General features: G+C 45.3%; 1 protein-coding gene across 5 annotated transcripts; it reads right to left on the bottom strand.

The window, feature by feature from the left end:
• si:ch211-276f18.2 (glucose-fructose oxidoreductase domain-containing protein 1) lies at nt 1-27,506 on the bottom strand. 5 transcript variants are annotated; one of them, XM_034559806.1, is made up of 3 exons: nt 26,647-27,506; nt 3,235-3,428; nt 1-2,972 (listed from the first exon to the last, which is right to left on the bottom strand). In XM_034559806.1, exons 1-3 carry the CDS (start codon nt 26,897-26,899, stop codon nt 2,232-2,234), a joined length of 1,188 nt encoding a protein of 395 aa, XP_034415697.1. In that variant the 5' UTR covers nt 26,900-27,506; the 3' UTR covers nt 1-2,231. The 5 variants fall into 5 exon arrangements, with proteins under 5 accessions (XP_034415697.1, XP_034415699.1, XP_034415698.1 ...); XM_034559808.1 differs by lacking the exon at nt 26,647-27,506 and adding an exon at nt 20,977-21,502 and having other exon boundaries at nt 958-2,972; XM_034559807.1 differs by lacking the exon at nt 26,647-27,506 and adding an exon at nt 20,624-20,941 and having other exon boundaries at nt 958-2,972.

Raw genomic sequence — 27,506 nt, 5'->3', positions numbered from 1 at the left:
TGCATACAGTACTTGTTTATTCCTTTAGACAAACACATATTGTTGTTTTATCATATTTTCATATGTACATTTTCAGTAGTTGTTACACAGATAGTATTTCAGCACAGTTTAAGAGGTTGAAACCACACAGGGGGAACAGAGACGCGTTTTTAAAAAATCAATCTTTTGGCTTGTAGGTCGGTGCTGCTCTCTCCCCTGCAGTGATGCTGAACCTGAAGTCACACGGCAAAACTCATCCAAACACTGAGTCAGGTTGCATCTTTACAAACTCTAGTCTTCTAATTTAATCCGTTTCCACTGGAGTTCTGAAGATAAGGGTGGTGATATTCTATAATCTCTCACTCCAGCAACACATGTGTAGTGCTCAAGGGCTGACACTAGTTCCCCTGTTTGGTTAACATGAGCTAGAAGAGACTTTTTTATTATTATTAGTAGTAACGTGTTGTAAGTACATCATTCATTGTCTTTCGGCTAAATTTGTTCTGCTATTCGCTCAATCTGTCTGTCTGTTTGTTTTTGGTACGTTAAAGTTGTATACCGTGGAGTAGTTTACCCTGAAATTTGCCATAGCTGGTTGATGGGAGTTAAACCGAAACAACAGAGTTCTGGGCCATAAAACCCAAACAACGAATTGAAATACACTAAAATGCAACAGGGAGTAGAGTCAGGTAATAATTATTTCTGCCAGGAGGATGGTGTTAGTGTGGCCAGTTAAGGCTGCATGCTCAAGGACCTCCCGTGATTGTTGTGACTCACACTTTCTCTAAATGAAAAATGTATTACCTGTTTTATACTGCCGTTGACTGCCTTCTGACAATCACACAATAAAGCATTGGTCAGTGCACAGGAACAGCTGGCAGAAATCTGCACCCCACTGAGTGCACCTGACTAGTGTGGGCTCATTACTACGAGTGACAACTTTCACATTTTTGTTATTCAAACATATATTGATAGGTGGAGTTTTAAAGATTTATTTATTTGTTATCAATATGAATCAAAGGGCTTGGGTCCCAGTTTCACAGACAGAGCAGGAAACATGTTCATGGGAACATAGAATAACACCAGCCTTAACGTTTAATACCTATCACGGGAACTTGAAGAAATGCAAAGTTTACAGTCTTACTGTAGGTATGGGAACTTGCATGTGAAGCATCCTGGCATACCTGCATTCCACTGTGCATGTTAAGGAAGTGTGCTAAATGCTAAATCACGGTGGCTTGATGCAAGTGTGAACCCATTGCATTGCAATGTCAAGATTAAACCCTCACACTGCTCTTCATTCACTTGCGACTAAGTGCAAGACTGTATTATTCGCCACACTGGCCCAGCGCAGATATGCACACACCACAGATAATTCTATGGATCAGAATGAATAGAAAACACAAAATAAATAAGAACATCAAAGCATCACTGCACTAGCTACTCTTACATGACTTGCAAACTGATTCACATGCTACTGTAACTGCATAAAAGGCACACCAGAGTGTGTTTCACCCCTTAGCTCCAAGCTGGAGGACGAAGGAGTTCCTGCTGCCGGATATATTGCATACGAGAACCAGAGGGCAGACCCTTCTGAAAAACCCACCAGCCAAACTATTGATTTATTTTCTTTTTTGTTTCACACACACAGAGGAAGCATATAGAGCAGGAAGATGCACGCAAAGTTTTTTTCTTCTTAAAACATTCACTTGGTAAAACTAGGAAGTACTTCAGACTACAGCAACAATACGGCGGCACAGTTTCAACTGAGAGGACTATCGTTCTTCCTTGGCTGTCCTTGTTTGGCCCCACAGTGTAAGGAGTTCATAGTTCATAGAAATGAGAGGCGCAATACACTTATGGTCAAGCAGAACACAGTAGCAATAGTTTCACTCCCCTGTAGAACTATATCTTTCGGTTGAATTAATCAGTTTTAATTGTGTATCTCCTTGGAAAGATTCAAGTCTTGTTTTAAAAGCAAAAAAGGAAAGGCTTCCTTATAAATAAAGGTTAGATTATTGATTACATTGCATTTCTTCGACTGCTCAGGCAGCGCATCAGGAAACCATAACTCTCAGTATCATAGTGGAGTAACCTCTTTGTCTGTAACAGTAGCCATAGAGATTGAACGGGTGAGGAATTTGAGAACTGAACCTGGAAGCTGAATGAATAAAGTTCCAACAACCCCAACGCCACCTACAGTTAAGGTAGGCGTCCAGCCATTTGAAAGGGTTGCACCCATCGGCCGGATGCTAACAGTAGAGCGACATCCTACTCCGCCGCATGGCCTCGCTGATCAAATAGGCCGGACTGATCTCTGGTTCCTCTGTCATCACCACAATGTTCTGCCACTCTCCACACTGGTTAGATTTCTTGATGGTATCCACCACGCAAAGAGCGTAAAGACAATCCTCAAAGGTAGCGGCCATGGTCAGAGGCCTCCCGTCCCATGTCCGCCTGTCGTCTTGGTCCTGAAAGGCCTGCCGCACAGCCTGGATCATGCGGATCGTTCCAGTGAGATACGGGGATGGAATGTCACTGAAGGCCTTCTCCGGCAAGGAGGCCTTCTCAAGAGGCGTTGTGTCTTTGAGCAGGAGTTCAGGACCTCCGCCGCTTTCTCCATCTCCGCAGTTCTTCTGTCCGTACAGGTCAGTCCCTGTGACCGTTAACCTTCCGACCGTCCCCACAACGATCACCTCCTGCCGAAAATCCCCGGGCATGTTGAAGTTGAGCGTGACGGTGCAGCAGGCGCCGCCCTCTAGTGCCATCTGGAACGTACAGAAGTCGTCGCTGGTGATCTGACGGATCCCCCGGATGTGATCCGTTTGTTTGACGAAGGTCTTGAGGAAGCCATGGACTTTTGCTGCACGCTGACCAGTCAGAAACGTAAGCAAGTCGATGATGTAACTGCCCACTGAATGCAGACCTCCGCCTCCCATCAGGTCATCGCAGCTCCAGTTGTATTTCTTCCCCAGGAGACTACCGCTGTGGACCTTTGGGGAAAAGATTTTATACCATATTAGGTTTGTTTTTTTACTTTAATGCGATCAGGACAACAGAAGTATCTGCGGTCAAATCTTGTGTCAGAAAGTAGCCACACTGCAATAGTGACTTTGAGCAATACACCAATAGCTTGCAAGTTCTGTGGGCACTGCTCTCAACACAAACAGACCTCCAGAGAGAGTATCACATTGTTGTCATTAAAATAAATGTCAAGAAAGCCACTGAAAAAAACATTCATAGATTTAGGCATACCTGCGCCTCACAGACCAGAAGCTCCCCGATGTACCCCTCCTCTAACAGCTCCTTCATTCGGACGAAGGCCGGCAAGAAACGTAACACATTTCCCATAATGCTGAGCAGCTTGGGGTAATACTGAGCAGCTGACATCATTCGGAAGGCATCCAGAGGCGTTGCTGTCCGGTCGCAGATGACGTTCTTTCCAATACCTGTTCAAAGAGAGCAGAAAGAGTTGGGAATGAGCCATCTGAGTATTTCTGTTTTCCTGACGACATTCATTGTTCATATTCATCTTTTATGTCAATGTTGAGATGAAGGAGGAGGTAGGGGACAAGAGCGGAGGAGAGAGAGAAGTAATGAGGTCAGCCATAATATCCTCATGAACATGAAAACATTCCTTCACTAAACAATGCAGAGCTGCAAAATGTGGCAACTCCCAGAATAGCTGACTCAAGAATTCCCAAACGTTCTGGGCTTCCTGCTCTGAGTCATGGGAACTTAATGACAAAGGGGATCTTGCAAAAAGGCACAAAACGGTACTGTATTTAGTTAACAATATTATCATTATCAAAATATTAAGGAGACTTGATATTGTTGCTACCTTGCTAAAATGAGCAGATTGAAGGGAAAGAAAGGGGTTTAATGTTGGCAGGCATTTAAGATGTTGCAGTCCCAATTGCGTGGTGTATGGTGAGACAGCTTGGAGAGCTTTAGACAGGCTACGCTGGTTGGTTAATATTACAGCCTTTCTCCAAATAACAGTTTTATGAAGTCTATGAAGGCCATAAATGACATTTACGGCACAGGAACATGCTAATTAGCAATGTAATAGTAGCACAAGTAGAGAAGACTCATAAAGTCAGGAATCTGGCATATTAATGGCCAATATTCAACAAGAGGGTTATATGAGCTAACATTAACCTAGCCCTGTATGAGCCTGTTAAATATTCAGAAAGTTGGGATGCTTCCCGTTGAAAAGCTCAGGAGAGCGGCTACGTGCTGCTCAGGGAAGTTAATCAGACATGCATTTGACAAATCACCTTGAACCAAACAATAGCCACCATAAGATACTGGTCACTAGACCAATACATTTTTCACTTGTAATGTGTTATTTGTACTAAATAGAAAAAAATCTGACCTCATTAAAACCTCTCAGCGTGCGTCAGACTATTGCTACATCTACAGGATTCAGTCAGAGTCAGACAGAGAGCATATGCACACACACAGTATAGGGGCATCACTACACACACATTCCTCAAGCCCCCGGAGTGTGAAAGGCAGCATGCCGCTTTACTTCCAGCCCTGGCTGAGGGTAGTGGGTGAAGGGGCTGTGTTGAAAGTGAAACTTCCCATGCTAATCTACCATTAGCTTGAATCGACCAGGCCAGGAAATTATTAATCCCTCTGACCCAGTTCTGAGGAGCACCGTGGGAGCCCCCACCCAACCCCTGCAGACACACAAAGCCTAGCAGCTAACCCTAACCCACCCCACAAACAGCACAGACATGGAAAGATGCATTGCCCGGGTAAGGCCCTTCTGAGTAAATGCTAAATGCTCTTGACTGTTTGAGCCTAAGGCCTGAACAGAACAATAGCTTGGCTAGCTACTGAAATGCCTAAAGGCGGATTTTACTCTCCCACAGTGATTCTCTTCATGATTTGGCCAAAATACAAACAAGTTTCAAGCAGGCACAAGAAGCTTTAGAGCACTACAGCTAATTCAAGCCATTTGATACAGTGTCAGGCCACAACTGTACAGAGCGACCTTTACAGAGATAAAAACAGCTCCTCATCAGATCAACAATGACCTTCCGTTCCTCACGCTCTGGAAACAGGTCATCCTGTTGAGTCATCAGAGCTATTCAGCCACGGCCTCCCTCAGACTCTTACTGAGAGGATGCATTGTGTGTGCAATAGATTATGAATGCACCTGAGCACAAGTAAAATAACAGCAGCCACCGCAGTTAACCAGCAGTTGGAAACATAACATTGGACAAAACACCAGGGCCCTATTTCTCGTACCTGGCTAACGGGATAATTTTTCGGATGAGATTACACAAGTTTCGGTTCCTCGAAGCAAGTCTGGCAAAAATCACCATAGCAACACATCCAAAAATTTGAACCTGCTCCAGCGCAGGCTCATTCAGTCTAGCTGGATAATCTGGCCAATCACCCTGAGGAAAGTGGCAGCTCCTTTCATCATTGATGAAGGAGCGATATTAGTTATATTAACGTTTTATAGGGAGAGAGTTCTTCGAGATCGCCAAGATCCGTTATCACGTGACGATGACTTCCTATACGAGTGCTATCGATTCTGCCCACAAGGAATCATTTATTAAAGACCTTCTGGAGCCAGACAATAAACACTACAAGCGTCTCACAGACTGTTTGCAGAGCCTTGTTGTACAGTGTGGTACATTGTTGTACAGTGTGGTATATTGTGGTACAGTGTGGTATATTGTTGTACAGTGTGGTACATTGTGGTATATTGTTGTACAGTGTGGTACATTGTGGTACATTGTTCTACAGTGTCGGCGATGCAGAACATCGGAAAAGCCGCTGTATGCCGTGGAACTCATTACGTTCGCTGGCCATGTCCGTGTAAATGCAATAAAAGTTATATATGGTCATCTCCACATACATGAATGTACATATATATTATCTACTTGTTTTGAAAGAGTTGAGATAGTTATTTTAGATCTCATTGGATGATGCATGCCATTAAACCGACAGCCAGCAGGCACATTTAAAGAATGAGGCACTTAAAATTAGTCGATACATTTTCCCAACACTGATGCTGCATTGCGAGTAGATTCCATGAAAGTCAATGCACAGACAGGATGCCAATAAAGAGGATTTTCATCCATTTATCTAGACGTAGTCGGTGAAAGTCACCGAGCTGTGTGAGCCTACAGGTGATGTTATGTATAAATATATATATATATATATATATATATATATATACTGTATATGATATTATTGTTATGAACCCAAACACGAGGGCATTATGTTCCGACGTTTGTGGGATTTCCACAACAAGTATAAAGCAGAAATGGTGGTTATTTCTTCCATGGTGGATGGCGGAAGTTATAAATGTTTCCATTTAGATAAGCCACGCCCCCTCTCGAGCGCGAGTGAAGTGAATGAATTGATTAGATTTTGCCATGATTATGCTCTGGAATTCCTCTTATACGTTCATGATCACCTCCTGCTCCTCAGCAGAGAAAAAAAGAGTCTCTTCCTTTGAGTTTATTTGCCTTTCTGCTGTAAATCATGGTTTCTGTTATCGACGCTTCCCCCTTTTGAAGTCATACGGGCACGCGCAACTATCCTGTGAACTGACGTCTGGCTCAAATTAACGAGATGGTTTGAGTGCGGATCAGCCTTTGAGATAGCCTGATGTCAATCATCTTGTTAATTTTAGCTGGCTAATAGGACATTTGATCGACTTAGTTGAGCCACGTACGAGAAATAGGGCCCAGAAAAGGACTTAATCACCGTCACATCATCCATTGGTTTGTGGACTACGGTATTTTTTTGCGTCCATCAGAACAGTTTTTATACGTCACTATCTTATTTAGTATTTATTTGGAAAAAGAAGTGACACGAGAGGGTGTAGCTAAGTAGAACCAAAGACTTAATAAGGTGTCCAAAATTGTGCAATTTACTTTTATGAAACTAAAACACTGTGAAAGGGACAAAAAACAAGGACAAAATCTGTCAAAGTCACATGAATAATACAGCATATTGTATGTTGTATGTAGGTTGAATATTCTCAACTCTTCAATAACAGGCGTGGGGCGTAGACTGTATATAAGACGTGGACATAGTCATCGTGACAGTCCACAAACTTTGTGGACTGATGTTTTGAAGCCTCAAATCAACTTCGCCATCTTGTCGCCAAATAGTTTTTCCCGCAACCAATGAAAGGAAGTTACCATATTTGGAATGTGGAGCAGTGGCGTAAAGACACCGTATACGGCTCTGTTACCGGCAGCCACCTGTCAATCACAATAAGCCCGCTCTAAAGCATACTCTGTCTTATAGTCTATTTTAGTCTAAATGGTCCATAATTTACTAAATGAACATCATGCTGTATTGAAGACTTGTTTACTGAGGTAATACATTTATTTTCTTCTAGACTTCTATACAAGCAGACTTCTTTTTACAACCGGAAGAGTCGCCCCCTGCTGGTCAGTAGAGAGAAGGCACATTTTAAGACACTTCCGTATTTGCTTCACTCAGCAGAACCGGAGGTCAATCTCACACTTAATTAACCCCAGGCATCCAATCGAATCAAGCAAGAGGCAGGGCATTACAACTTACCATTGCCTATCTGTTTTGATGCCAGTAGATGTGGTAAGGCTAGCTAGCTAGTTAGCCGTTAGACTGAGAGCGCTACAGAGTGTGTGAAAGGGAAGGGGGAATACATGTCTCATGATGTGATAGTTTCATGTAGGCTTCAGTGAGCGAGGGAGCAAGTGAAGGAGCAAGCGAGCAAATGATCAGGTGCGCATGTAGAGCCGCGTCTCCCTGCGATCAGCCCCTCCCACACTTTTGGGCAGGGGTTAGTGGAATGGCTACAGTAGCCAGGGCAAAGTGGAGCGCCATCGGTCAAGCTCGTGGTCCAGTGGGAGGGCAGTAATGGAGCAGAAAAAACCCTCCAGCGCAGCAGCTCAGACTCTCAACATCAATAATTCATGTGCAGGACATATCTAACCAAAAGTGTTTAAAGACAAGAGATTAAGAGACAACAGCAATCCTATAGATAATATTAAAGTATTACAGCTAATTTATAGGTTAGAAGTTTGGTAGTGAACGCCAGAAAAAAGGTAATTTATTGAAGCAGGAATGTTGTGCAAAGAAAACTGCAGTATACTGTATAGCATAAAGGGCATCACAAATATTTTTGCAGAAGTGCACGGTGGCTGCCTGTCCACCTTCAGGTGCCTTCAGGCTACTGATGTCCTGTCAGGGAGAATCCGCTAACCTCACAGACTGAAACCAAATCCTGCTGCCTCACAGACCTGAGGCCAGAAACAGTTAACATAGCTATATATTGTCGTGAACAGCGAGGCCCTGTTTTCTCAAATGGTGATGCGGAAAAATACGTCAGGGTGACGGTTACATTCGTCTAATTTCTCACGACCACGGTTTGATACTTTACGAGCACATATTCTGCTCATGTTCAGCCAGTGAAAAACAAATATCAATTCCTTAATGATACTAATTGATTAGAACAGATAGCTCACTGGATCTTCATTGAAAAAGGTGCCGTGTGCAGCATTTCGCCCCTCAATTATCAGCTATTGCACATTAACGATTAGCTGCCTGTAATTATGGCCCAACCAGGTCAGAATGTCCAGGAAATCTGCAGAATAGTTTACAGGACTGATGACATAGAGGTGCAGGGCTCCAGCCCAACATTTACTTTTTCGTTTTAGTGCACCAATAGATCATTTAAGTGCACCCACTTTTTTCACCACGCCTTTTACCACAATACACATATGGTAAATGGACCTGTACTTCTAGTTCCGACCACTCAAAGTGTTTTAACTCTACATGACATCATTCACCCATTCATACACTGATGGGAGGGGCTAGTATGCAAGGTGCCACCTGCCCATCAGGAATATAACTAACATTCATACACATTCACTGTATACTACGGGAGCAATTTGGGGTTAAGAGTCTTGCACAAGGATACATCGACATGAGCTAACGGAGCTGGGTATCGAACCGCCGATCCTGTGATTGAAAGACGACCCTGCTCACCACAGCCCTATGAAAGTCTTAACCATTACATAAATGATTGTAAACAGGATGAGGCCATCGCTGACAAAAGTAGGGGGGCACACACAAAGACACACACACACACACACACACACACACACACACACACACACACACACACACACACACACACACACACACACACACACACACACACACACACACACACACACACACACACACACACACACACACACACACACACACACACACACACACACACACACACACACACACACACAAAATGAATCCGGCGCCTCTGCTCAGGATTAGGAGTTTTACAAGGGAGCTAAATTACAGTGAAGGCAGGACCCGCCCTACTCCGCCTCGGATTGGCTGGGAAGGGTTCGGTTAGGGTTTGGGTGAGAATATCAGGGCGAGCCAACCAGAGGACAAACCGAGGTGAAGGACCTATCCAGAACCCAATACCTAAGATTCTTTAAGAGACACGCATGTATATTCTGTAAAATGCTTGCTGAGAAAGAAGCAGGGAGAACAGGTCACAATGCTTTTTGGGAATAAAACCACACACAGTTCCGGAAAGGAACAGAGATAGGGAGACCCATCTCATTACGAGGGAAGGCCAACTCTCTCCAGTCCGGCGCTCATCTCAGCTCGCTGCCGCACACATCCATCCATCCATCCATCCATTTTCAATACCGCTTATCCTCATTAGGGACGCGGGGGCGCTGGAGCCTATCCCAGCTGACATAGGGCGAAGGCAGGGGACACCCTGGACAGGCCGCCAGTCCATCGAGGGCACATGTAGGGACATACAACCATTCACTCTCACATTCACACCTATGGGCAATTTAGAGATCAATTAACCTGCAGCATGTCTTTGGACTGTGGGAGGAAGCCGGAGAGCCCGGAGAGAACCCACGCTACCACGGGGAGAACATGCAAACTCCACACAGAAGGACCGCTCCGACCGGGAATTGAACCCGCGGCCCTCTTGCTGTGAGGCGACAGTCCACCGTGCAGCCGCACACATCATTCAATTCAATTCAATTCAATTCAATTCAGTTTATTTTATATAGCCCAATATCACAAATTACAAATTTGCTTGGCTTTACAATCTGTACGACATCCCTGTCCCTGGACCTCACATCGGATCACAAAAAACTCCCCAAAAATAACGATCATCTGGGGCCCCGCTGCATGGCCCCAGCGTGTTCCACTGAGCAACAACATGCACTGCAGCACACGTGTTTTTATGTGCTCACACATCAATAATTGATCGCGCGCTGGGGTGCCGTAATGCAGAGGAAGGAAACGCTGCCACTGCAACTATGATAGTGTGCACTTGACATGCTCTAATGGTATTTCTGACCGTTTTCTGATGCCCCCCCCTGCAGCCGTGAACACAAATGTTCATGAGACCATGTGTTTCCCGTGCCGAAATGAAGGGATATCCATCTTAAACGCGGGCTAGTGGCAACAGCTGGAAATCACCACGGATTAAGAAGGACGCTGAAGGCTTCGTAGTGACAGTCGGCACAATGAGCCCTGCGCCTCAGGATGCCAGAAATAGAGAAGCGAGGGGAACTGGTCGGGAGATGGCCATCTGCCACGCTGTGCCGTGCACATGCTCCTGAAGGGCGGAGACGAGGAGCATCAGTAGATTCATACAAGAATTACTACATTTTGTGTAAGTACAACAACGTATGGTATTGAGTGGATAGATTTACAACATTTTTATCTTATACTCAATCTTATAGTCAATTCAAACCAGATTTCCTTTTTAGTTTGGAGGGTATGATTTAAATTTCCTATTTATTGTCATTATATGCTCCCCGAGATATTCCTCGGTGACAGTTTTTTGGTACATTTAGTCAAAAGGAAAAACAGTTAGTTTTATGAAATATTAAGTAAAGCTCACTGAATACTGTACCTGCCCAGCACCAAGCTGCAGACACACAGTGAGTCAGCTTAAGAGCCAGGTTTTCCATCAGGAGTTGGTGGAGACCAACAACAGAGCCAAAAGTGAGTGCATACCAGACAATAACCATCGGGTGGACACAAGCGTGACTCCAAATTAATGCTAATGTCGAACAACAATGTCGACAAAAGGAAGCGAGTGAGCTTGATCCTCCAACACCGAAGCACTGGAAAAGTAATTAGCTTTGTCTATCAAGCGACACACACACACACACACACACACACACACACACACACACACACACAGGGTGTAATCAAGCGAGAGGCAAATGTTCAAAGAAAGACGACTGACTTGTCCTTGCAGAATGGGCCTGCTTTGTGTGGTCTGCTTGATAACAAAAACTAGAAGTGAAGCTCAAATATTAGCAAGACTCAAACCAAAAAGCTCAACAGAATTTGCGATTGGAATAGCTTCTATCATTATCAGCATGGTATGTTAAAGAAGCTGAGTATACACGGGCTTCAGTACAGTTGGAGAGAGAAGCCAGGCTCGTCTTTCGGCTGATTATCCCAACCTAAATTTTGCTTAAATCAATTACAAGGGAGGAGGGGGTGGGACAGAGGGACAGACGTGGAGAACTCATAGCTGGATGTAAATTAGAGAAAACCAGCTTCCTGGAGTTTGTCATCTGCTTCGTTTTAATGAGATTGTAGTCATTTTACAAGTGTTCAATGAAGTTATGAGGTTGGTTTCTGAGTTTTATCAAACAACACAGGACAATTGATTCACATACCAGATGTGTGTGCTGATGCAGACAAAAAGAAAAGCCGTTGACTATTGTGTTGTCACTTTGTATGAAAGGATTGAAGGCCCTCTTTTAGTCAAACAAAGTAAAATAATACAAACAGTTTACTTTTAGTGCTGGAACATTGTTTTTATTTCTGACATTTTAGAAAGTTTTGATTCTAACTCACATCATTATATATATATATATATATATATATATATGTTTTAAGATATCGCAAGGAAGGGTTTGCTGAAGCAGCTTCCATGCAGAGCTGCAAACCCCTGTCAGATGTGACATACCAGCAGTTTGTCTTTACTGCAATGCCACTTTTGAATGTCACGATAAAATCACAATATTATTGATTAATGTCAAGTATTCTAGCGTCACATACTGATAAATAATGGACAAATGGCAGATAACTGTGTAGGAAGGTGTGAAAGTTAACTTTTCTCTGACTGACAAGTTTCTAGTTCAACCAAGCTGCATTATTTTTTATACAAAATGATGGACAAACTCCTCGTGCAGTAATACAATGTAGACGACAACTACCAGCCTCTCATGAAATGTATAGAAAATACTGCAATTCCAATCACAGTCGCAACATTCTTCAGAACGCCAGTGATATCCTCAAACAGCTCTTCAACAGCGCTATGAGACAGTTGGGTTTGGGTGTGATGGTGTGTGTTTCCTTCAGGTATAGTCCACATATAGTACTCATATAGTACAGTTTTAAGTCTTTGGCTGAAAAGGCCACCAAATGCACTACACCTCACACACTGATGATAACACAGCTGCTGATGGTATTTGGGGTCTGTATGGTCAGTGTTGCAGCTTCAGGTCCATTAGCGCACAATAGAGCTAAGAACGATGACGAGCATTGGTCTCATTCAGCCGGCTAATGCCCTTGAGTTGCGAGGAGTTCAGCATTCCTAAATGTGTTAAAGTGCTGCCATTAACCCTGCTCAGCAGACCGACTCGCTGGCTATCATGGAGATGGAGGGTCACAGAGGGAGCGGCTTCTGACCATGTGGTTCCTAAGGCATGCACTTACAGCACGCGTTAGGACACCGCAAGGAACCGTGAGCTGATCTGAGGCCGGAGAATCTGGTAAAACACTGGTGTGGCTTTTTCCCAAATCTGCTTTCTTCACAAACAGGTGATGTATTTTTTCGCAAAAATGTCAGGTTTGGAAATCATTCAGGAACAACTTCTTGTAACACTACTAAAAACCCACTGACCCTTCTAACATTAGTCAAATGTTGTAATGTCATTGTATGTGCACTTATATAAACACTTATATAAACAAAGCTTGGTGCACGGACACTGCTCTAATTGAGAGTCACTGCTCTGCTGACATTGAATACCTCATGGTTAAGTGTAGACCTTTCTATCTGCCCAGAGAGTTTACATCAGCTATTGTGACTGCAGCATATATCCCACCGGATGCTAATGCTAAGCTTGCTATGAAAGAACTGCATGCTGCCATTAGCAAACAACAGACCAAACACCCAGAGGCAGCCTTTATTGTTGTGACTTCAACCACTCGAACCTGAAGTCTGTTCTCCCCAAATTCCACCAACATGTCTCCACCAGAGGAAACAAGACCCTGGACCATGTTTACACTAACATGGCTGGGGCATACAAAGCCATCCCCCTCCCCCACCTGCGACAGTCGGATCATCTCACACTGTTCTTGCTCCCCAAATACTCACCACTCATTAAACGTGAGAAGCCATCAGTGAGAGGAGTCAAAGTGTGGCCAGAGGAAGCAGACTCTATACTACAGCACCGGTTTCAACACACGGACTGGAGTATGTTTGCCACCCAGGCCACCTTGGACTCCCACATGGATATTGACTCTTTTGCCTCCTCCGTTCTGGACTACATCAGCACCAACATTGATAGTGTCACCTCCATCAGACCTCCATCCAGCGTTCCCGAATCAGAAGCCATGGATGAGCAGTGAGGTCCGCCTCATACTGAAGGCCTTCAGATCAGGTGATCTGCAGGCCTACAGCTCATCCAGAGCCAATCTGAAGAGGGACATCAAGAGGGCCAATCACAGCCACAAGATAAGGGTTGAGGAGTACTTCCACAACAACTCCGACCCTCGACGCATGTGGAAAGGCATCCAGGCCATTAGAGACTACAAAACCTCCAACACCACCCACCCAACCAGCGACACCTCCCTTCCTGATGAGCTGGACAACTTTTATGCTCGCTTCGACAGGGATAACCAGGAAGCGGCCATCAGAACTGTGCACCCTGCAGACCACCAGCCCCTCACCCTCTACCCCACGGATGTGTGGATTGCGCTGAGCAGGATCAACGCACGTGTGCGGGCCCTTGGCGGCAACCCCGGACGTGTGCTCAAGGCCTGTGCTGCGCAGCTGACTGGAGTCATGACTGACATTTTCAACCTGTCACTGGCCCAAGCAGCTGTGCCAACGTGCTTTAAAACCACCTCTATCATGCCAGTGCCCAAACACTCAACTGCAGGGAGCCTTAACGACTTTCGCCCTGTTGCACTTACACCCATCATCATGAAGTGCTTCGAGAGGCTGGTCTTGGCTCATCTGAAAACCTGCTTACCACCGACACTGGACCCCCTCCAATTCGCCTACCGCCAGATTAGGTGTACAGAAGACGCCATCTCCACAGCGCTTCACTCCGCTCTCTCCCACCTGGACAATAAAAACACTTATGTGAGAATGCTGTTCATCGATTTCGCATTCAACACCATCATCCCCTCCAAACTGAATACCAAACTAGGTAACCTTGGCATCAACACCTCCCTCTGCAGCTGGATACTGGATTTCCTAACCAACAGACCCCAGTTTGTTAGGTTAGGTAATCACACCTCCTCTACCCTCACCCTGAGCACTAGCGTTCCACAGGGCTGTGTGCTGAGTCCTCTCCTCTACTCCCTGTTCACCCACGACTGCGCACCTGTACATGGTTCCAACACCATCATCAAGTTTGCAGACGACACAACGGTGGCCTCATCAACAACAACGATGAGTCGGCCTACAGGGAGGAGGTCCGGCAACTGGCACTGTGGTGCGCCAACAACAACCAGGCCCTCAACACCGGAAAGACCAAGGAGATCATTGTGGACTTCAGAAAGACCAAACGGTGCACACACGCCCCCATCCACATCAATGGAACGGAGGTTGAGTGTGTCTCCAGCTTCAGGTTTCTGGGTGTCCACATCTCCGAGGACCTCTCTTGGACACTAAACACCTCAACCCGGGTCAAGAAGGCACACCAGCGACTCTTTTTCCTGAGGAGACTGAAGAAGATCCACATGTCTCCTCAAATCCTGGTGAACTTCTACCGCTGCACCATCGAGAGCATCCTTACTAACTGCATCACAGTTTGGTATGGGAACTGCTCTGTTTCAGACCGCAAACTCCTACACAGGGTGGTTAAAACTGCCCAACGCATCACCAGAACTTCACTCCCTGACATTGAGTCCATCCACCTCAAGCGCTGCCTGCGGAGGCCTCGCAGCATCGTCAGGGACCACTCACACCCCAGCCACAGACTGTTTGCCCTCCTTCCCTCTGGGAGGCGCTACAGGAACCTCCGTTCCAGGACCAGCAGGCTCAGGAACAGTTTCTTCCCCTCAGCGGTCAACACACTCAACTCTACACCACGTTGACATCCATCATCCCCAACCTCTCCGCACATCAGACTTGCACCTTAATGTTCACATATAGACACTTGCACCTTCACTTTACTGTATATACATACTGTTTATATATATTTACATATCCACTACACACTATATCTGCATTGCACTTTGTAAATATACTGCTCACTTTGCACTGCTGGTCGGATGCTAACCGACATTTTGTTGCCTCAATACCTGCAATGACAATAAAGTTGAATCTAAATCTGAATCTATATTCTAATAAAACAAGGTATTTTTGAGAATTTTTAAAAATGGAGAGTTCATCTAAATAACAAAATAAACTCTCTTACTTATTGCAGTATCTAGCAGTATAGAGAGATTTGCACGAATAAATGTTGTCATAGAGGCCGAAACATTGCCGTTGAACATGTATCAGTATTCTTTAAACATACTAGCGCAAAGTGTGTGTGTCTGTGTGTGACCCTTTGCTCCTCCGGGGTCTAATTAACTGCTGAGCAGAACTGCTACCGCTCCTTTCTAATCTCACACCCACACACACACACACACACACACACACTTCTAATCAGCACGCTTTCACCTCGCAGCTCTTATGGCAGCACACACAACGGAGACAAATAAAACATGGCTGCCACAGACACACACAGACTGATCTCAGACCCTCCCTGTTCTACTTGCATTTTATGGTCCGAACAGCCTTTATTTGCCTTTGTCAGGTATCGGTCAAGCAGGAAGTCAGACCAGAAACAGTTTTTGGGGGTTTGTGTAATTGGCCAATTAAGGTGATTCAAAGAGGAGTTCAGCCTGTTTCCATGTGGGTTAAAATGAACCCGCGTATGTGTCCCAATTTATTCATTAGCACCGCAGAATAAATGTCACACCATTAGAAGCTGCTTTGAAGACGGGGGGAATTGATAGAGGCCTGCAGTGTGTGAGCAAATGGCCGCTTGACTGATCCCCGTCTGAGCAAAGCTGCAGTGAACAACACCCACTGAGGCTGCTCATCAATAATAGATAGGTAAGGGATTATTTGCCCATAGAAACAGGGCTTTGACTGCTCCTCATGCTCCGGAGACAGAGTTTGACCACAGGAAGTTATATTAAAAGTGGCAGCGGGTGGGGGGGGGGGGTCGCAAATAGTAGAAGATGATTCAATTTTGCATCGATACGAAAAATCAATATATATATATATATATATATATATATATATATATATATATATATATATATATATATATATAAAGAAAAGTGCATAGCTAAACCGTGGGAACCTGTGCATGTCTGAAGTTCCTACACAGACCTGACAGGTAAGTTATGCATTCTTTTTTTACAAGGAACCAGGCAATATTTTTTATATAAAAAGGTGCACTATTTAGCAAGATCTTGTAAAAACGTTTTATTTAGGGTCACTGTGACAGCGACAGTAGCTTGGAACTAAAATGTTATGAATTTAGAGTTTATCAGACTACAAATGAAACAGTAAAACCTAAACCAAAGGGTGGGGTCACTGTGACTATGTCCACTTCTTACAGTTTATGGAGTCTACGCCTCGAAAGTACATTGACCAATTTTCTTTTTTTTCTTAAATCTTTGGTTTGTTTTCCCTCCATGTTGGTTCCGGGGCTCCAGTGTTTGGTAAGATAATCATAGAAACAGATTTTTTTTAAATATGGACAATCATTTAAGAAATTTAAGTTAGCTAGTAACTTGGATAAAACGCCTTCACCTTCACACTCCATCACCTCCTGCATCATTCTCTCTTGATCTGAATCAAGAGGCAGTTAAGGAAAAGAGGGGTCTGTTTCAGTTCATATCAATGGGAGAAGTCCGGCTTTGACCAACACAAGGTGAGCTCTCTTCTCGTGGCTTCTGTCAGGACCATGAAGGCCTCTTTGTGTGAGACAAGGCTGCACGAGGGGAAATGCTAACGAGCAGCAGGGAGCTAATAGTTACTGGCCACTTAAAACTAATGCACTTTTTTTCCGTGCACACAGCTGTGAGCACTGATACACATCTACACACTGTCTTGGAAGCAGCACATGACTCACTGCACGTGGTCATTGTTCAGTTAAGCCCTTTACCTCCATCCTATGTGCTGAAGGAGGAATCCCACGTTTTTGATTCAGGGATGATCCTCGAGGAAGAACACACTGGAGCTGACAGCGAGCACTCGTTAATCACCATTAATGTCCAGAGGCACACTTCAGGCGCAAACTAACGATAGAGACATCTTCACTGAATCACATTTACCACGGGGTGAGGACGCTCCTGCCCAACAACTGTGGGCCTCACTGTCAGGGCCGCTCCAGAGGGTGACTGATGAACTGTCCTTTTTAACTAGCTAAGAAGAAAGGAGGAGGAGGAGGAGAGAGAGAGCTCACTGATACTTGGCTGAATCTGGATGGTTGTCATGGAGATGGCACCCCCGGACAAACCTCGCATCTCAATCTGCCGCCGAGGTTAAGAGAGTAAAAGGAGAAGATTGATGAATATCAGTATTTGGAACCTAACATTTTTTATTTAGTAACGTATTAATCGGTTTCGTGGCAATAGTGACTAGGTGTAAATATCTAGTAACAACTATTTGAGTGCAACTCATTTCAATTCAGTCGCTGCACTTACATGAGCATATATTTTATCCTTTATACATGTATGTGTTACTTATATCTGCGTCCATGGAGAAAATGTGTTTTTCAGAGTTAGTTATTAATGGCGTTTAAAAGGAGTAGGACATACTTTATTTTTATCAAACGTAGTTTAAAAAATAGTTCACAGTGGTGCGTAAACTGGGTTTGAACTTGCAAAGATCTGGTGTAAGCAGCTCCTTGTCATACTTTCAAAAGACATAACTGCGACAGGACTATCGTATAAAATAGTCAAATGTTTTCTTTGGGCTCAGTGATATCATAGCAAAGGGGAAGCAGCGTTTCCCGTCTCTATAAACAATCTTAGCTGGGAAGGCCGCCCAATTACAATGGGACCACTGAGACATGACACATACCAGTCTGAAGGGCCCACAGTCCGAGGCTCTGAATCACTAACACGAGACATGAGGTCAACAATGGTGGTACATGAACCAACCGAGATGACCTCCACAAACCAGACACAATCCTGCCCTTTGAAGACGGCGGGACGAGTTGAAATACTGCCTTTCATACTTCTTTTATTTTTTTCTTAGGCATTTTGTTTCTGCCACAATTGGATTTGCCCGTCTTCAGGCCGCTCTGGAGGGTCTAACTCACTTTGGCTGGCTGACGGCAGACGAGGGCAGAGATACAATGATTTGTTTATGTGCGGCTCTGCTGGGGTGTGAGATAAACAAGGCTTGTGCGATGACTGTGCAGAAAATACACAACCAAATACACCAAATCAACAAAATAAAACCACAACATTGTGAGGCGCAGTCTGACCTGCTTCAAATCCACTAGGTTTATAGCTGCCTGTGTGTATTTAAATAGCAGAGTACGTACAATAAACCCTGTATTCCACTTCATGCAAAGTCCCCTTATTTGCATTTTTCCATGTTGATCTAATCATTATCACACTGCAACGGAGTACAGCTGATCCCCGACACATGAACACATCCAGGCTTCTAGTTATCATTTCAAATAACTACTAAGACGTTTTAGTTGAGTTACATGCTAGAACTTTTTCTTGGTTGCCACACATTGCAACTTCAGTGTGATGGGAAGCTGCACACAGACAATGTGCCTGGATGCCATCAATACATAGTTCCATCACATACATGTCCCTAAAACACAAATTGTAAGTTTGGACATTTGCCTTAATATATATAAAAATAAATATATCAAATGTGATACGACATGTACTTCTTTCCTCTTGCCTCCAGTCTTTATGCTCAGCTAACCAAGTCCAGCTCCATACTTAAAACTGCACTCAGTATTTTTATATGAACAATGGCTCAAATGACTATGTGTAACATGAGCCATTGTTCATATAAAAACACTGATAGCGTCCTTCAGCTCATTGTTTTGCTCTTGTTTCACTGTTTTTTTTCACAATTCACTTTTCTGCTTCAGTCATACTGCCCTCACGAGTGTCGTTTACAGCATGCATCACACACATGGGCACACATTCTCAGAAAGAAAGCGAATATGCAGATTACCCAATATTTTGTACTGTTCCTTTAAACACTAAATATTATATTTCAGGTGGCCGCTTCACAGATCTGGACCTTCTATACTTCAGTATCATTCACTCCGACTGGGAGATCCCGGGTTATGCTGCAGTATGACTGAGTCACGCAATGTATCAAGGATGGGTCCTCTCTCTCAAAGAAATAGGAGGGATGGTAATGAGGCATTCAGGGACATAAACTTGAACCCGGATGATACTTCCGACATGGAGAGACACCGTGGAGAGTCCACCGCTCAGTCCATCTTTCCAGCCCTCTGTCTCTGACCTGGATGGCAGATTGTACTCCACGTTTAATGGCATGTTAAATGTTTCAGGCCATACCACAGAGAGTAAGCCCTAAACACACGGTAAGAACAAGACCACTGGATCAGAGGTCCTGGCGGACAGTCGCCCGGCCTGCTGTCAGATCTGCAGCTCCCTCTTGTCCTCCAGTCCCAGATGGCCAATTAAGAAACACAGACGGGCCTATTCCTGAACAGTGGCACATAAAGGACATCTGAGCGTGTCTATAATGGAACGGGCCTCACCTGGGGAATACACAGGATGAGCTGAGGATGGGAAATAAAGGGACAGATGAAGTCGATGACCCGGAGCGCCACGGAAGAGACACTTTGTGGAAAATGATCAGCAGCGTTGGGGAGAGGACAGCTTCATGTGTCTTTGCAAGACAGAGGGATTTCACAAGGGATTTCCCAACAGCGGCGCAGAATTACGCAGGTACCTTTGTTTTGGCATGCCGCGGTTAGCTCAGTCAGCTGCGTGCTCGCTCCCCCCCCCCCCCCCACACACACACACACACACACACACAGGGTGTGTTTTAACAGTCTCATCAGGGAAGTATTTTAAGGTGGAAGAGCAGGGAGGCTATAAGTTAAAGCAGCTGCGTGTCAAAACAAGATATCTCTCTCTCTCTCTCTCAGTTTTTCCTCTGTTGAGATGCAATAATAGACAGAAGAAGAAAACAAATTCCTCATTAAGCCTAATAATAATGCAATATGATTCATTACTGAAGGCCTGCCTCCAATCCCATCCTGATGATTCCATATCAAAAAGCTTGCCCTCTCTCTCGCCCCCTGGATTTAATAACACAATGTGATTCATCATCCAAATCCTGCACCCCAGATTTTACCGGCACGCAGCAGATCCTTTACGGGTCCGTGCAGAAGAAGAAGCATCCCTCTGCAGTGGCGGGGAAGCAGGATCTCTTTTCTCCAGGAATGCTCACTTGTAACCGCAGTGTGACGGCGGGCTGACAGAGCCTCCCCCATCCAGCCATTCATCCGCCACACAAAGGCAATTTCACAGGAAGACTGGCTTTCTCTCCGCTTTTCTTCCTCACTTCTCCTCGTCGTCCATTCCTCTCACACACACTGTCATTAGCATGCTAATGGAAGGCCCTGGAGAACGTGAATGTGAACTCTAGTGGGAAACTGGTGGGGCTAAAAAAAACAACAAGAAGATGGCCTGGGAATGGCAGCGTACCTCCCCATCTGTGGCATTCTCTTGGTCCGTCTGGAGCCGCTGTTGATTCGTCTCCAAAACACAGCTCCACCCCAAGACCCCGAATCCATCAGACCAATGAACCCAGGGGAAGTCCCGCTGAAGGAAAACACTTAAGCAGCCTTTCTCTCTGGTCTGGAAAGTCTTTAAAAATGTTACTTTAATCATAGTTGTTCAGGCTGCTGAATATCTGCTACCGTCAATTTGTCAAATGAACATACTTAAAACAGAGACTAACTTCGGCTACAGTATGACTGTCTCATCTCTACCACGTTTCCGTGACTATCATCCCACCGCCTGTAGATTTTGGGTCCACTAGCCCTTTAAAAAAAAAGGTTGAGTGTGTTGCCAAAGAGCTCATCACCGGTCGGATGTGCAGTTGCATAAGAGCATCAGTGGTGGGGAACATGTATTTATGATGACGCCTGCCTGCTCTTTGCGGTCAGGTTATAAATAGCTCTTTGCCTTTGGCTGGCCCTTCAGAGCAGGTGTGGATGAACCATGCATTCCATGTGAATATAAAATAAATAAATAAACTTTCTTTCACTCAGATTAGCTCTCATCTGGATCACGAGACACCTTAACGAATCACTAATACTTATCACTTATAAATCCACCTCAGAAATACCTAAACTGCGATGGAACTGACCTTGTCTGAACTTGTTTTTGAACCGAACAGGAGATAATGAGATTGGTTGTGTGTGTGCGCAGCTCTGTGTCTGTCCATGGCTTATCTTGCATACTGCGACACCCAACTGAATAATATTTTGGGTGCTCATTTATTGCTGCATGCTCAAGGACCCTTTTGTGGTTGGAGTGACTCACACTTTCTTAAAGACACCTTTTATTGCCTGTTTGAAACTGCTATTAATTGACTGCTGACTCCTCGCTTACTCCACTTGGCCCCTAGCTTGTAGGGGCTGCTAGTAATGACACAGCTGATGCATTACTCCGACCAATAGACGCCACCCTGCACTGAGAGGGCTCGCTTTTAGTGATCTGGATGCCGTGTTTGGCTAACAGAACTACAAAAAACACAGCTGATAGACTTACAGTCTAGAAAGTGGGAGCCAATTGTGGTTTGACTGATTGCACCTTTATAGTATTTATTTATATATATATATATATATATATATATATATATATATATATATATATATATATATATATATATATATGTGTCTTGAGTGCCAGGTATGGCCCACCTTATGTGGACATGTGACATTTCAGGAAGTGTTCATTAGGGTGGAGTTAAAATACTCATTTAACACTAATTTAAAGTTTCTATGAAACCCAGCTGTCAGGATGACTGAGCAAGCCCTGACATTGATCTCATAGCATTTAACATCTTAATCCATTGTCACACCCTCATCTAATTAATACTGGCACTACTTTCATTATGTTGTGTGAAATAACAGAGTGTTGTTACAAGGTAAGCTGGGAAATATCTTACTGTGCTGCAGAGAGCCTTGAGGCCACTCAAAGAGAAACTCTCTGATGTCACATGTTACAGCTACCCAATAGCATAAGGTCAGCCAGAGTTCATTTGACCCTTCTCAAAATATCGGTTAGTGCAGCTTTAAGGGTATGGGTGGACAATCTATGACGCAGTGGGGGATGACTGCTCATCTGCTTTGATTCAAAACATGATTGGAGTATTAGATGCTATTCTTGGAGAGCATGGTCTGGTCCAGTCAGCAGCTCAGCACACACTGACCCGATACCCTATAGCTTCTATCACCGACATGAGAGAAAGATCATGATCATCTTGATGACATGTAATGTAATGTACGGTAATGATACTTTGAAGGCTCGAGGAGGCCTTACAGCTAGATAGATGGCTTGACTCGCATCGCTCATTGCTTACATTTCCTTTTTAGTAGTCATGTCCTGCCTGGCCTGGTTTCAACTCCCTTGTGTACTTTGTTACGTTTTCTCTTCACGTCGTGACAGAATTTGTTCCATTTCGCAAACCGAAAGTGGAACCGAGCGATGAAGGGGATTTCACACGAGCGTCATGAAGTCGCCGTCAACTGCTATAAAAATATGCACTGCCACGCCCGTTGCTCATCGCTGTGAAGCTCTCAGGGAGCTGAGCTGCAGGGGCTCCTCTCCCACCACTTCCTCCTCCCGCCGTCATAACAAAAGTGCACAAAGGAGGGTGCACCTGAAACTCTCGCCCGTCTGACATTTCAGTTCAGTTCTCGGGTTCCCTCTCAGCATGGAGCTGGAGCCACAAGCATACACTCAGCGGGAGCTACGTGCATTATGAAAAGCAAGTGGTCGTACACAGCAGAGCAATTTCAAGGTCATCGCGTTAGTCATCTGTCACAAGACATTTTATAGGTCAAACGTTTAATTGATCAACTCCTTAAATTAATCTATTAATAATCATTAGTTACAGCCCTACAACATAAATGGCAATACTTTAGGCCAAATAATTAGAATTGCTTTGAAACACTCTTCTGTACAGTACATCCAACAAGAGCATCCAACATAGTTTTGGGGTTAAATACTATATTCTTCAGTATTTTGATCCCCAAAAATAACTAAAGGTCAACTTACGAGTTTTCCCCAGAGCTTTCAGAAACATCCCATGGTCTTCCTCAGCAGATGGAGTTGAGCAGATGAGCCGTCTCCGTGAGAACATGATGAAAATTATGATTTTACGACAACAAGGAAAACTCTGTCTGCCGAGGAATACCATAAGGTGTGGGCGAAAGCGCAGATTTTTTTTCTTTTCGTTATTCTCAAGTATATTGTCCACTAACTTTTGTCCACTTACTGTAACAATAAAGCTGGATACTTGTGTGTGTGTGTGTGTGTGTGTATGTTTCCCAACATCATAACATGACATCAGATGCCTCAGGAATGCCGCAGTAGTAAGAAGGAGAAGAGGACCGGGGGGAGGTAAAGACATCCTTGTGGAAGGAGAGATGCGGCTCAACAAGACCGACTGGTTTGCCGGGCTGAGGGGACGTGCCTGCTCTGGTAAAACCTGAACGACTCGTGGAGCATGCTGTTGACTTGAAGCAGTGTTTTTCCACTTTCCTCATCGCCCTTCATGGTTAATGATTTTAATTAATTACATACCACCCCTTTAGTCCGTTCACATCTCTTTTTTTATTTTATTATGTCATGATTTGAGGTTACCTTGAGGTTAACACAAGGACATTATTATTAAGGACATTATTTCACTTGCATTCCACTTTAATGCTGGCAATTTATTCAGCTGAAGCCTTCTGCACGGGCTACGAGACAAGTTAAGGAAGCAACAAGCCGGCCGATGACTATCAGCTCACACACCCTGAAGGAAGAGGAAGTTATTTCTGCATCGTCATCCGGCTGGGTGCCTCCGGCCTCTGACTGGGTAACACTTCACTGGATGTGTTGCGCATCATAGTGACGCAACATAGTGACGCAACATAGTGACGCAACATAGTGACGCAACATAGTGAGGTCATCATTGGAGGGGTCATTTCAGGTGACGCTCATATGCTTTCACAACATTACCACTGTGCGTCTACTCTTTGTACATAGGCTGTACTACACTGTGACTGAGAGGTTTGGACTAATTGGTCCAGCATGTATCCTGGCTGTTCTCCATTATCTCAGTTCTCATCACCACAAACATCTTTAGGCCGATGAGACCATAAGTCGACTAATCGTGAAGGACGTTTATCGAGCAACGAGGCCAGCTTGCACAGCGTGAGGGTGTGCTGCTTTCCCTGGTTTCACATCACTATAAAAAGGGAATATCTTTGAGTTTTCCGGCTGTGGGAAAACCAGTGGGGTGGAATGAGAGAGATAAAATGTTCACTGTACACGTGAGCGACGTGCAGCTCCAGTCAAGGATCAGTCAGGATCAGCTGGATCATTTCATCTAGCTGGACTTCGTTCCCTGTGTGTGGTTACATGTGTACGTGTTAGCGTAGCCTATACTCTAGCGCGCGTGCACGTACGGTGTATATAATGACATTAGTGTGGTCATGCTATGAACAAACACTGTCTGCTGTACTCAACGCTGCCACTCCACAGAGTTGACTGAAGCCAATGAACAAACAGTAGCGTTGTGAGAAGGAAGCGCTCATCTTCCCGCTGGGAGGGAGGAGTTACACGCTTTCCCTGGGAGTCATGGGCTCCTTTACAGACACTTTTTAAAAACGCGACAATGTGTTTCCAAAAGGGAGAATGCACCCAATTCAGCCATGAACCTGCAGATGCATGTGGCCCTTGACATTCAACCTCAGCGTGATGATTATGAGGCGAAACTTGCATTTAAAATCTAAAACATCACGCGTCCAAAAGGTCTGGTGACAAACCGTGAGAATCAGCTGGAGTAAGAAGGACCTTGTCATAAGACCCATTCCAGACCAGTGGAGCTCAGCCTCACACACATCTCCGCCCCTCACACACTGACAGACGCTGCGAATGCTGTTGCTGTCAGGTCCCCCCCCCCCCATGAGTGTGGTAATTGACAAGAGGAGCATCACTTATGGTTCACGGCAGATGGAGCCATCTCCGATGTGATGAAAATTACAAAGACAAGGCCAACTCCTTCTGTGTATGACGCTATAAACAGCACAGAATAGCACCAGGGTGCTGGTCTAAAGAATGCTACTGGTGTAACTGGATCTGTCATGTCTGCTCATATCTACTTTTCCAATATTTAAATGTGAAGATATATGTGATGCTGCTCATCCCCAGTCCTTGCACTACAGATGCTGCGGCCACAATGCAAATTAAAATGCTGACCTTCAATCTTGACGAAAGGTGCCCCTAATGCAGCTGACGCGGCCTAATCTAAATCATCACATGAGCTGGAGTTTGCCCAGTAGTCACGTCGTCTTGTGGTGATGATCGCGCGTTCTGATCGAAAGCTTAATTCTGCCGGGCTCTGGGAAGTTTTATAAACAATCCACAAAACTTACGTGCCAAGGGTCTCTGGGCCCATTTGTTTTCCAGTCACAGACCTGACCTATTAGAGCTTTTCTGCTAGCTGAGCTCTGCTGCCAAACGGTGGGGTAAATAAAGCCTGTGTGGAGTGCAGCTCAGTGGTCCTCGCCACCATTCTTTCACAGCAGCTCCAAAATAAGCCGCACTGCTCCAGATTTAAACTAGAACAACCTCTCTTTGTGTCTCTCTCTCCTTCTCCCCCCCCCACACACACACACACACATTCAGGCCTCCTCTGTGTCGGTCAGTTACACAAACACAGGTTAAGTCCAGTTTGACCAAAGGACGCGAACACAAACATTCAGTATTGCATGTGGTTTGTCTCCTTGGTGGCAATACTGAGGACAGGCCTCTGTCACCATCACACGTGGAGGGCCACATCCTGTCGGTGAAGGTCACATTTTTAGAGCCTGTGCTCATGGGGGGAATGATAAAGCTAATTACACAAACCGCTGCACCTGCAGGACATTGCTCAAGAGCACTGTGGCCTCATATAGGTCCGCCAAGAGGTCAGCTTCCTCACCAAATAAGAGCCGATGTGAAGATATGTGTGATGCTGCTCATCCCCACCTATTAACAGAACGGCAACCTGCTTGGACTTTATGTCTGCTCCACTGCAGGACAATACCCCCCCACACACACACACCACCACCACACCGGTGGCCCGCAGCATCCAGCCCGCCCAGCAGCACTCACCCAGCGTTTTGACCGCGATCTGCCGCGTCAGAGGCGGCGGCAGGTTGATGCAGACCAGATCCACGTCCTGATGCAGCAGCACGTCGTCGATCCGGTTGGTGTAAAACGGCACGTTCATCTCCTTGGCCAGCTCTTCCGCCTCCTCCTGCGTCCGGCCCCACAGCGCCTTGACCGCGAAGCCCTCGTTCTTTAGCAGCGGGATGATGACCCTGGCGGTCAGGCTGGTGCCGAACACACCGACCCCCGGAAGCATGGCTCGGGTTTATCGCTCGATCTCTGTTTTTTCACTTTTGTCGTTAGAGCTGCGGCTGAACTGGAGAGAAGCGGCGGGCAGGGACCGTCAGGTTGGCCATCCACCTGCAGCCAAACACCCGCTGTGCTGCATTTGTCCCGTCGTTCCGGCTCTGCGATCAGGCAGGTAATGTAGTTAACCCCTCCCCCCTCCCCCCCACACACACCCCTTCAACCTTCCACCTTCCACCTTCCTCCCAACGGAAAATAATCCCAAAACAGATGACGAACCGGCCGTCGGCGTTAAAAATGACAATTTAAACGCCCCATTCCGGTCTTTACCTCGTCCGCGTCTGACAGCGATCAGCGCACCGACTGCGCCAAGCAGTGATGGGCATGTCAGCCCCTTCCTGGGTCTGTAATTCCTTTTATTCAGCAGGACCCTCCCTTCCAGATAACACGAGAAGGAATAAATGAGAGCCGGAAAGGTGCTCTATTTGACGGCGTGCTGACAGAAAGGCGGCCGTCGCTCCCCGCAGGATCCTCCAGCAGCAGCCGCGATACTACGCTGAAGGCTGCTATTCATGCTGCAGCGCAGACATGCGCAGTCAAGTCAGAGACGGTGACCG

Source organism: Cyclopterus lumpus, chromosome 20, assembly GCF_009769545.1.
Source record: "Cyclopterus lumpus isolate fCycLum1 chromosome 20, fCycLum1.pri, whole genome shotgun sequence".
Lineage (NCBI taxonomy): Eukaryota > Metazoa > Chordata > Actinopteri > Perciformes > Cyclopteridae > Cyclopterus > Cyclopterus lumpus.
The sequence above is the reverse complement of the archived record's forward strand: the minus strand, read 5'-3'. Positions and strand labels throughout refer to the sequence as shown.

Bases quoted from the DNA above. Each gene is read 5' to 3' on its own strand.
- si:ch211-276f18.2 (XM_034559806.1), bottom strand. From the start codon at position 26,899: ATGCTTCCGGGGGTCGGTGTGTTCGGCACCAGCCTGACCGCCAGGGTC. The intron at 3,429-26,646 runs GTGAGTGCTGCT...CTCTTTGAACAG, and splicing joins GATCGCGGTCAAAACGCTGG to GTATTGGAAAGAACGTCATC. The intron at 2,973-3,234 runs GTATGCCTAAAT...TTTTCCCCAAAG, and splicing joins TTCTGGTCTGTGAGGCGCAG to GTCCACAGCGGTAGTCTCCT.